Source organism: Gigantopelta aegis, chromosome 1 (genome assembly GCF_016097555.1).
Source record: "Gigantopelta aegis isolate Gae_Host chromosome 1, Gae_host_genome, whole genome shotgun sequence".
NCBI lineage: Eukaryota > Metazoa > Mollusca > Gastropoda > Neomphalida > Peltospiridae > Gigantopelta > Gigantopelta aegis.
Window position 1 is genome coordinate 16,304,423 of NC_054699.1, and position 11,700 is coordinate 16,316,122.

General features: G+C 42.1%; 1 protein-coding gene across 1 annotated transcript; it reads right to left on the bottom strand.

Annotated features, from left to right (window-relative positions):
- Positions 1–7,623: 7,623 nt before the first annotated feature.
- LOC121390634 (emopamil-binding protein-like) lies at positions 7,624–11,162 on the bottom strand. The gene is made up of 4 exons (XM_041522535.1): positions 10,875–11,162; positions 9,796–9,865; positions 9,110–9,292; positions 7,624–7,946 (listed from the first exon to the last, which is right to left on the bottom strand). The coding sequence occupies exons 1-4, from the start codon at positions 11,037–11,039 to the stop codon at positions 7,723–7,725; spliced, it is 642 nt and encodes a 213-aa protein (XP_041378469.1). The 5' UTR covers positions 11,040–11,162; the 3' UTR covers positions 7,624–7,722.
- Positions 11,163–11,700: the final 538 nt, after the last annotated feature.

An 11,700-nucleotide genomic window follows, 5' to 3' on the forward strand; every position in this document is an offset into this window, starting at 1 on the left:
TGAGTGCGTCGTTAAATAAAACATTTCCTTCCTTCCTTCCGAAAACAGACTAAAATCATTAAGTACAGTAAACACTAACCTCTGCTAAGCAGGTGGGCAGGACGTAGTCCAGTGGTAAAACATTCGCTTGATGTGCGTCGGTGGACTCGTTGGGCTCCTTCTCGTTTCAGCCAGTGCTCCACAACTGGTGTAACAAAGGCCGTGTTATGTACTATCCTGTCTGTGGGATGGTGCATATAAAAGATCTCTTGCTGCTAATTGAAAAAAGTAGCCCATGAAGTGGTGACAGCGGGTTTCTTCTCTTAATATATGTATGGTCCTTAACCATATTATGTCGGACTCCGTATAACGGTAAATAAAATGTGTTGGGTGCGTCGTTAAATAAAACATTTCCTTCCTTCCTTCTTTCTATTAAGCATTTATCTGTGAGTGAAAATAACGCAAGGAATGAAAATGAAACAACAAAACCTTTGAAAACCTCTAGCTGTAGGGTCTTTTTATTGTGAGCTTTTCATACAAGAACACAGACATAACCAGCAGTGGCGTAGCGTGGGCGGGGCCACTGGGGCGGTTGCCCCGGGCGCAAAATTCTGGACTGGTGGAGAGGACTCGGGGGAGTGCTAACGGTCCACTGGTTAGGGGGCGCAATACTTGCCTTGCCCCGGGGGCTGGCAACCCACGCTACGCCACTGATAACCAGGATATATGTTCATGTGCAATCAACACACACATACACACAATTTATGTCGAGATAGAGCTGCTTCTATGGATCTTCACAAGGTAGGAGCAGCGCCGGAACCCAAGCCTCGAAGGGGTCCACCCTGTACTACTGACGGAGACTCTACACATAGGAGAGACAGCATAAGGCAGAGTAGAGCTACTGGCCACAAAAATTCCACTGACACACTACGAATAATGCAATGGAATGCTGAGGGCATATACAAAAAGAAAGTAGAATTAACAAACTTCCTACGGCACAACAAAATAGACACCCTGTGTGCCCAAGAAACCCATCTGAACAAAGAAAAACGTTTCTTTATGAGAGGATATGAAACCTTCCGTCTAGACAGAGAAGGACACAAGGGCGGACTAATCACCCTGGTGCGCAACACCATTGCGGCTACTGAAACAACAAGCAACCTGGATGAGTTTGAACACATAACCATAAAGATCTACACCGACAAACAATGAGCATCACAAAGCTCTACTGCCCTAACACCAAGAAACTAAACCTAAGCGCCATCACAATCTCTGACACAGATCATCTAGTGGTCGGAGACTTTAACAGCCATTCACCAAGCTGGGGATACCAAAAAATGAATAGCAGAAACAGTGGATGATCGAAAATAATCTCATCCTAATCAACAATCATGACGATGAACACAGTTACTATTCAAGAAGCTGGAGAAGAACAAGCACACCAGACCTTGCAATGGCAACAAAAGAATTTAAGGGTCAGACGATATTTTCGACATTATTTTCTGAATGTCAATTATATTAGCTAGACCATAATGTCACGCATGGTATTGTTCCATTTTGACGAAAGTGGGTCTAAGCAACCCATAAATGAATTAAAATCCACTGTCATTGACACTGTCGACTAGTTCTAATGGCGAAAACATGCTTACATTTGCACGTAAATTAGGGCGAAAGCGAAAGGTCTGCTAAGTGCCCATAACTTGCTTTTTCACAAAGCGCTTCATTTGCACGCTTTGCACGTGTATTCCATGTTCCCAATGCTGAATTTCTGTATAATTGGAGCTTGCGTTCGTGTACGGTGCACACTCCAAATTCGACAATGGTACGACTTCAACTGACTATCGAAGATCGAGGAAGGGTTATTGCTTGGCTTCAGGATGGCAATACGCAAAGAAATGTTGCTCTGAGACTTGGTGTCAGTCAGAGTGTCGTTGGCCGACTGTGGCAACGGTACCAAGCAACGAATTCTGTTCAAAATCGTCCACGTTCGGGAAGACCCCGAAGCACTACAAATAGAGAGGACCGCTACATCACCAATATGGCTCTACGTCAACGCACAACCACTGCACGCCGATTACGTGACAATCTGCGGACTGCGACTGGAACTCGAGTGTCTGATCAAACCATACGCAATCGTCCGAGAGCCAATAATCTACGCTGCCGTCGCCAGGCTGTTCGACCACCTCTCCTACCACGTCACAGAACGGCCAGACGTCACTGGTGCACGCTTCGTCTGCGGTGGCAACGTGTTCAGTGGGGTCGAGTGATGTTCACTGATGAGTCCAGGTTTAGTCTCCAATTCAACGACGGTCGGGTTCGTGTCTACAGACGTCCTGGGGAGCGCTTCGCTAACGTTAACGTTAGACAACGTCACCGCTTCGGTGGTGACAGCGTCATGGTGTGGGGCGGCATCTCTATCCACCACAGGACCCCCCCTCTATGTGGTGGATGGCAATCTGAATGGAATCCGCTATCTGAATGAGATTATCCGGCCGTTGGTTCTCCCAGGCCTTCAGCAGATTGGCAGCGGGGCAGTTCTGCAGGATGACAATGCCAGACCCCACTGCGCCAGGGTGGTAACGGACTTTCTCAGACAACAAGGTATCGCCAGGATGGATTGGCCAGCATATTCGCCTGACTTGGCCCCAATAGAGTACGCCTGGGACGAATTAGGCAGGAGAGTTCGGGATAACCATGCCACTCCGGCCAACCTTCATGATCTGGGTCAACTTCTTATGGCAGAGTGGCAGGCCATTCCCCAAGAGTTCTTCAGACGTCTTATCAACAGCATGAGGCAACGATGTGTCGAGTGTATTCGCGCCAGGGGTGGATTCACACACTATTAAACGAATGTTCTAATGTGTAAAATCCATGTTTGACAACCTTCAACTTTGACAGCATGTCATGTGACTTTCTTGTATACAGTGACGTTTATTTAAGTTTTTTTGTAAATATGGAACAATAAATTAAATTTTTGGTGTAGTTTACATCATCAATCTAATACACTCTGAAACTTATTTGGTTATAAATTTTTGACCCTTAAATTCTTTTGAGTAGTATATTTGGAGAGAAGTAACCAAACAGCTCGGAGGAAGTGATCACAAACCCATCACTCTGACCCTAAAACAAATGCCCATTCCAGACAACAAACAGAAATCAGCAAGCTGGAACTACAAGAAAGCAGACTGGGACCTCTATACAAGACTTACTGAGCAAAACCTCTCCACGCCCTTTCTAAACAACGATGTCAGACAGAATGCCAAACAATTCACAGAAACGTTTCTGACTGCAGCCCGCAGATCCATACCAAGAGGCAGAAGACATAATTACCAACCATTCTAGAGTAAACACTTGAAAGAACTCCACCACACTGCAAGTGAGACTCGTGAGAAGATGGACAATAACCCCACAGACTGCAATGTCACAGAGCACAACAAAGCTCAAGCTATCTTCAAGAAGGAAAACCTCAAGACATATCCGAGAAAGCTGGAAAGAAAATACTAAATCACTAAATCTTGAGAAAGACTCACGAAACAAACCTCTGGAAACTCACAAAATCACTGAACGAGGAGAATGATACAACACACAGAGGATGCACTGTAATAGAGGAAAATGGAATACATCTGGCCACAACCCAGAACAATCGGAGAAAAACTTGGGGGTAAAAGAGACCTGCTGCTGACTGTGAAGTTCACGGAGGCGGTAAAACTCACGATTTGAATTCAAGGAGCATAAAGAAACTGAACGCAGAAGAAGAAGTTATTGTTTTTCTTCTTCTTCTGCGTTCAAGCTATAGTTGATCATGCTTTAGATTTGGAGTCCGGTTGTGGTGATAAAAAACGCTGTCTCTGTCAAGTCTTCTTTGGAACCCCAGAGCTTGACAGCCAGTGTTGCTCCGTTCGGCCAGTGCTTTATCCTAGCGTCATTGTAGAGGGAAAGAATTGCAGGATGTGCTCTGGGGAGTGTGGTCCTGTTTGACATGTTCATTAATCAGTTATTGTTTTTTTTTTTTTTTATATACTGAACAGCATTGAAAACGCACCACCAAGAAATGTTTGGATTTCGAAATGAATACCTGAGCAATAAGTGTTTTTGTCATGAACAGCAATAGGTGGATGATTGATAATGATAACAAACCAAAAAGGATGCACAATCACTGATTAGTTTTAATTCATCTACGTATGAAAGACACGTGGGGTCACAATGAAAAGTCAATAGCGCGTATGACCACCATCTGCAGCAACACGAGCCATGCAACGTCTTCTCATCGACCCGATAAGTCTGCGAATAGTGTTCTGGGTGATAGGGTTCTTCATTTGTGGACGACGTGAGATGCGTTGACCAAGGCAATACCAAAGCTCTATTGACGATAAATCAGGGGACAGTGCTGGCCAATCAAGTAAAAGGACATTATTGTTCGCTAGATACTGTGTTGTAACACGTGCTGTTTGCGCTCGGGCGTTGTCTTGCTGGCATGTGTGCATATCCCGATGCTGATGAAAGAAGGGATTGACGTTATTTTGCAAGACGTTATCCCGATAGTAAATGGCATTCATTCTGCCACGACAAACATGGAGTGCTGTTCGATGATGATAACTGATTCCGCCCCACACCATGACACTCCCTTCACACTATCGATCCGTGTGGTAACGTTCTACACGCCTACGCCATACCCGCAACCGACCATCAGCATTCCATAAATGGAAACGGGATTCATCAGAGAATAGCACACCATGTCAACGTTGTAACCTTCAATGACGATACCTTCCTGCCAAACGTCAGCGCTCATTTCAATGTCGATCAGTCAGGATAGGTCCAACATATGGTCGTTGAGCACGCAGCCCAGCAGAGCGAAGACGGAGACGCACAGTGTCTGCACTGATAACCCCTCGTCGACTTTGAAAAGTCGGTGCAGCCCTGGCAGCTGGCAGCGTTCGATCACGAATATGAAGGCGAACAATATGGCGATCTTGTCGTGGTGGCGTAACACCTTATTGGCTTGGACGTGGAACGTCCCTGATGGTTCCCGTCTGCTGGTATCTTCTGTGGAGTAAGTAATTGTTGAATGGTTGCATCCAAACCGCTGTGCGATTACTCTACTCGAAATGCCGACTTGAAGCATGCCTAAGGCACGTTCACGTTCCTCAGCTGTCAACCTTGTCATCACTTGTTTAACGTTACCACAGACTACTTCATAAATGAAAGTGGGTTTTCAGAGAGCACCTTTAATAGTCCCAATCAGCATGATTTGTACATTCAATTTACGTTTTTCATGCTATGCATGCAATATGTTGTGTTTTGGTGTTGTGTTTCATGGAGTGTTCAGGCAATCATTAGGATTAAGTTATTCGTCGTCATTCATTGTCTATAAGGTAGTACGGTACTTATTCGTTGATATTGTTAATGCTGATATACGCCCCATTCACATTTGTTATCATCAACTAGTGGTGCATTTTCAATGCTGTTCAGTATATATATATTTTTATATTATTATTATTTTAGTATTTATATTTTTTAAAATATTTTTTCTGAAGCAGTTTTTATATTCCATGTTGGTGATATTGAAGCCATGCAGTACTGATATGGTGTTTTGTATACTACCTTTATTTAAAGATGCATACACGGTGAGATAGGTCACAGGATCTATCTCCTTCAGCAGATTATCTCTCCTCGGTCTCGCTCGCTCTTTCTCTAACACATACACACACACGTACTCACGTACACATACATACACACACACGTACACACACACACACACATACAAACACGCACACACAAACACACACAGACACACACAGACACACGCACACGTATACGTACACGTACACACACACACAGACGTACACACACGTACGTACACACGCACGTACACACACATTTACACACACACACACGCACACACACACGCCCAGGCTAGACACCAATTATCTTATTTTTTGTTTCATGACTGGAATAAGCAACAAATAAAGAACTTTTTTTCATCACAGATTATTTACAAATGACATGATTAACAACGCATTTTACTTGCAACTCAGTGATGATACGACATGAGCATAAAATAGTTCATTGCACCAGAAATACTGAGTCTCAATTACTTGTTAAATTCCAACATTTGGGTTAGTTTTTTTCAGTTTTTGAATAAACATTCTGCAGTGCTTTACATTCTTGCAGGACGTAGCCCAGTGGTAAAGCGCTCACCTGATGCAGTCGGGCCCCATTTGTGGGTCCATTGGGCTATTTCTTGTTCCAACCAATGCTCCACAACTGGTGTAACAAAAGCTGTGCTATGTATAATCCTGTCTGTGGGGTGATGGATATAAAAGATCCCTTGCCGTTAATCACAAAGAGTAGCCTGTGGTGTGGCGGCAGCAGGTTTTGTCTCTAATTATCTCCACAGTCCTTAACTATATGTCTGACATCAATTAACCATAAATAAAAGGTGTTGAGTGCATCATGTACTGGAACACATCTAAGCTTGAGGTGCATGCGTCGCAGGATCGAACCACCTTGGTGGACCCATTCAATTGATTGTGTTTTTTTCTCATTCCAATCAGTGCACCACAATTGGACAAGGGCAGTTGTATGTGCTTTCCTGTCTGTGGGAAAGTGCATATAAAAGATCCCTTGCTTCATTAGGAAAAATGTAGCGGGTTTCCCTCAATGACTACAGTCAGAATAACCATATGTTTGACATCCAGTAGCTGATGATTAATTAATCAATGTGTTCCAGTGGTGTCATTAAACAAAACACACTTCTTGTTTCTTTTTCTAGAACTTTTACAGTTATAACAAAATTACACAGAATTCTGACAGTTATTATGGTCGTCTCTACCACATAACAAGCATTCTGAGAGTACTGCTAAAGCAATACATGTCCCCACATGGCCAATTTTTTCCCCTGTATCTTTTAAGTTCAAGGGCAATAACTGTAAAAAAATTGGGAAATTGTCAGGAAAGTAAAACTTGATCTGTAACAGGACATAATAAACCTATACACAAAATGTCAGCTCAATATCTTAAAGCATTATGAAAAAAACTTCTGGACGAACTGATAGACAGACAGACAGACAGACAGACAGACAGAAGAACAGAGATGAAACTATCTGGGCTGTCTTCTCCAGGACAGTGGGTTAGTTGTTAGTTGGTTAGGGAGAGAGAAGAGGGTGTAGTGGCCTTACACCTACCCACTGATCCCTAAAGAACTCACTGTGGGTTGGTGCCGGTACCAGGCTGCGAACCCTGTACCTACCAGCCTGTAGTCTGATGGCTTAACCACTACACCACCAAGGCCAGTAACATGAATTTGTGATGGGGACCATGATCTAACTCAGTTGGTAGAGTGCTTGCCTAGGTCATAGGATCAAACCTCGTCAGTGGACCCATCCTCCGATTGCAATTGTGGTATGTGCTGTCTTACCAGTGGAAAAGTGAATACGAAAGATCCCTTTCTGCTAACTGAAGAAAGCAGCGGTTTTCTCTTAAGTTTATGTGTCATGAATTATGCAATGTTTGTCATCCAACAGCCGATGATTAATAAATCAATGTGCTCTAGTGGTGAAGTTAAACAAAACAAACTAACATTTTTAACACAGTTTTTCCAAGGTAACTGACAATATCGGCTGAAAAAAACCGAAAACAAATGAGTATTATCAAGCTGTAATACCATTTAAAGTTTTAAAAATATAAAATGTATTAAATTCTAGTATGACGATATAATACCTTTAATTAACCGACAAGTAATCACTAGTCTTTCTTTCTTATATGTTTTGCAGTGTTTCGTATATCAGATGATTTTCCTTTTGCTGCAAAACCGATCCTCATGTCTTGCCAACTCTGGTAAAGAAGTAGTAAGGGGAAGATAACCCAGAGACCATTAAAGAAAACCAGGTACACCCACAGAAACAGGAAGTTATCTGTCTTTAGGTTGGGGCTCCCAATCAACCATTCAGGACAAAATGTCATCCAACCTGAAAAACAAAATGAAATGTTCAATGAAAGCTATAGGAGAAAAGAAAGGAAGGTGTCACAGGAAATATTTTGTTCAGTGTTCTTGACATACTGCATATGTTTTAGGGTCGCAGCGTAAAATTAGGGTTGGTTGGGAAACCGGAAACGCACCAAAAAAATGTATACGCCTAATCAAGATTTAAAAAAAAAAAAGTTCCCTGTGTACTAAATGAAAGCTATAAGACAAAGAAAAACTGCAGCAAATTAGTTAGTGACAATTGACCATGACCAACATATATTAAAAACCTGACCCCATACATGTAAATTAAAACTGAAATGAAAGGAATATTTGTTTAATGACACCTCAACTAGTTTAACCTACAAGCTAATCTAACTGAACAAGAATATCACAGAATTAAATACAGTGTTCGAAATAAGCACTTGTCCGTTTGTCCTGACAAGTGAAAATCTGCTCGGACAAGCAAAATGTACCTCAGTGGTTGTCCAGTGGACAAGTGAAAATGTTTAATGCAGTTTCATTTCAAGCAATCAAAACTAATGTCCTTGCACTTGAATAAAACTAACAACTGATCTGGACAGGTGAAAATATTGGCAGACAAGTAGATTTCTAGATATATTTGCCCAGTGGACTAGTGGAAATTTCTGCTTATTTCTATCACTGAAATATCTTGGCTATCATAACATTTAAAAGTGCTCATTGATAAACAGAGCTTCACTGACCTAGGCTAGGACTTACAGTTTGTGAGAAACTGATCTAAACGTGAAATTTTAACACAAGCATTTACACCATTACCACCAGAGAGGCAAAAACCCAAAACACCCACATTTATCAAGGGGAGACAAATCCTACAGAGGAAGGATCTAGCTTAGTTGGTAGAGCGCTTGCTTGAGGTGCTTTGATTATTATATAGGTGGTTCAAATGTATTTAAAAAATAAACTGATTTGCAATTAGACTTCTGATAGGGTACTTTTAATTTTAGAAATTGACTGTTCACCACATAACCAATTTGCAGTTCACGTGATTTTAAAGTTGCATAACCGACACATGAACAGAATGGTTCTTGTGAAATATTGTGCCCTGCACTAGTAAACTCATCCCTGAAATGAAAGATGAACAAATGAAGATATTGGAGGGTGTTTTTTTTAACCCTTTTAGCATACCTCCATACAGCTCACAAATGCAGAGAACAATCTGAAGAAAATGTCGGTAAAATTTCTGCTTCACAATGGCATACACTAACACCAGACACAGCGGGCCATCCAAGAACACTGTCAGCGATTCCAGTGAGACAATTGTGGGATTGGAAACCAGCCATCTGTAGTCAGCTTTTCCATATTCCTTCCCTTGAAAATGAGAAAAAAAATTTAATTATCTCCTCTCCTGCACAGGAGTAGAGAAATACTAGCATGTACAGAGAGAGAGAGAAAGGGAGCGGGAGACAAAGAGAAATACTAGTAGACAGAGAGGGAGAAACAGAGAGAGAGAGAGAGAGAGAGAGAGAGAGAGAGAGAGAGAGAGAGAGAGAGAGTGAGAGAGATAGAGAGACAGACAGAGACAGACAGAAAGACAGCCAGCCAGCCAGACAGAGGCAAAAAGAGAGGGGGGGGGAGAGAAGAGAGGGAGGGAGGGAGAGAGAGGGAGGGAGGGAGACAGAGAGAGAGAGACAGATACAGACAGGCAGAGAGAGAGAGACAGAGAGAGAGAGAAATACTAGTACACACAGCATGACAGATGCATGGAGGATTGTGCTCTTCCCTTCCACTTGAGAACGAAAACACCCTATGCACCCCCCTCACCCCCCCCCCCCCCCACCCGACACTAGAGTCTGTAGCCCCTCCATACTCACACATAAGAGCTAAAACAGAATCTGACTGTTGAACTGTCCCTGTCAGTGAGATTATCACAAATGGTCCCTCCTGTAAACAACAAAGCACACTGATTTATTAATCATAGGCCACTGGGTGTCAAACATTTGGTAATTCTGACATATAGTGTTAGAGGAAACCCACTACATTTTTCCTTTAGTAGCAAGGGATCTTTTATATGCACCATCCCATAGACAGGATAGTACATGCCATAGCCTTTGATATACCAGTCGTGGTGCACTGGGTGGAATGGGAAATAGTCCAATGGGGCCCACCGATGGAAGGAAGGAAGGAAATGATTTATTTAATGACGCTCAACACATTTTATTTTACAGTTATATGGTGTCAGACATACATGTATAGTTAAGGACCACACAGACATTGAAAGAGGAAACCCGCTGTCGCCACTTCATGGGTTACTCTTTTCGATTAGCAGCAAGGGATCTTTTATATGCACCATTCCACAGACAAGGTAGTATATACTATAGCCTTTGATATACCAGTTGTGGTGCACTGGCTGAAAACAGAAATAGCCCAATGGGCCCACCGACAGGGATTGATTCTATACCAACCAAACATCAGGCTACATCCTACCCCCTCAACAAAGAAATCTGCTTTTAGTTGGAGGTGGATCATTGGTGCTTGCCTAAAACATGATAGATTGTAGGATCAATCCAAACCAATGCCAATGCCCCATGGGAAATAAACCAAAGTCTGTGTTATGTGTTGTCATTAATAGCGAAGAAATATATTTTCACCACATGGACTAATAGCAAACAATCTTTTGGATATTTTGATATAAACAAAAAATTTAATTATGGCTACGTCGCCATAAATCAGATAAAATAACTGTTCAGTGTTTTTTTGTGGGTTTTTTTATTTTTTTTTATCAAAAGCTATTTAAAATGTGTTTAAAAACCTTTTATTGAAAGCATTTATCGTAAGAGAAACTTCCACATAGTGTATAATAACAGTAGTCAACTACTGTGTGACGCTGTCTTTAACACCTAAAAATTAATCTAGTTATCGATACACAACGGTGTCTACAAAATATCCTCACCATGGTGAAATGAACCAGCGCATCAAATAACAACCAAGCAACAACCCACTTCTCGATGTTTGGTAGATTTTTTTTCAGAGAAAACGCAACGATAATACTGCTCGCTGCATACACAAATGTGATTAACAAAGAAACAACAGTCACGGTACTGATCAAGCCATCCATAACTACAACCTATTCGCAAAACACTTTATAATACAGTCCGCCACCATGCGGCTTTTGAACTCAACTCCTGCCCATCTACAGCGTTGTGTCAAAAGTTTGTTCGCGAAAAAACGTTACATTAAAGTTCATGAACCTCTGGCTTCACGGAAGAGTATCGTTTATTACCTAGTTTCACTGAACCTTTTGATATCCCTCCACACACCGCATTTATACATCACGTGATGGCACTTTACAAATATATCGTCTGCTTTCTTGATTTCTCAACAGTAATTTTTATTATTATATCTCAATCATTACTTAATACACGTACCAAATAATTTAACTCCACTGACACCCTTTCCATCCTCCGTATGCAGGGGCGTAGCGTGATCTGGACCTGGGAGAGTTCGAATATGAACCAAGTGGACCTTTTTCTATTTTGTTTTTACACCCACCCAAAACTCCATATTTATAAACCTGTAGGCCTATGTTTTAGTACTGAAAGCGGACCATTTGCTTCAGCGGGGTTTACATCTACCCATTGAGCCTTGCGGAGCACTCACTCAGGGTTTGGAGTCGGTATCTGGATTAAAAACCCCATGCCTCGACTGGGATCTGAACGCAGTACCTACCAGCTTGTAGACCGATGGCCAAACCACTACGCTACCGAGGCCGGTTCTTA

What these genes read in the sequence shown, in the direction of transcription:
- LOC121390634 (XM_041522535.1), bottom strand. Translation starts at nt 11,039, where the DNA reads ATGGATGGCTTGATCAGTACCGTGACTGTTGTTTCTTTGTTAATCACA. An exon ending in CGCTGGTTCATTTCACCATG is followed by an intron (nt 9,866 to 10,874) that starts GTGAGGATATTT and finishes TGTTGTTTACAG; the next exon opens with GAGGGACCATTTGTGATAAT. An exon ending in TTCTGTTTTAGCTCTTATGT is followed by an intron (nt 9,293 to 9,795) that starts GTGAGTATGGAG and finishes CTCATTTTCAAG; the next exon opens with GGAAGGAATATGGAAAAGCT.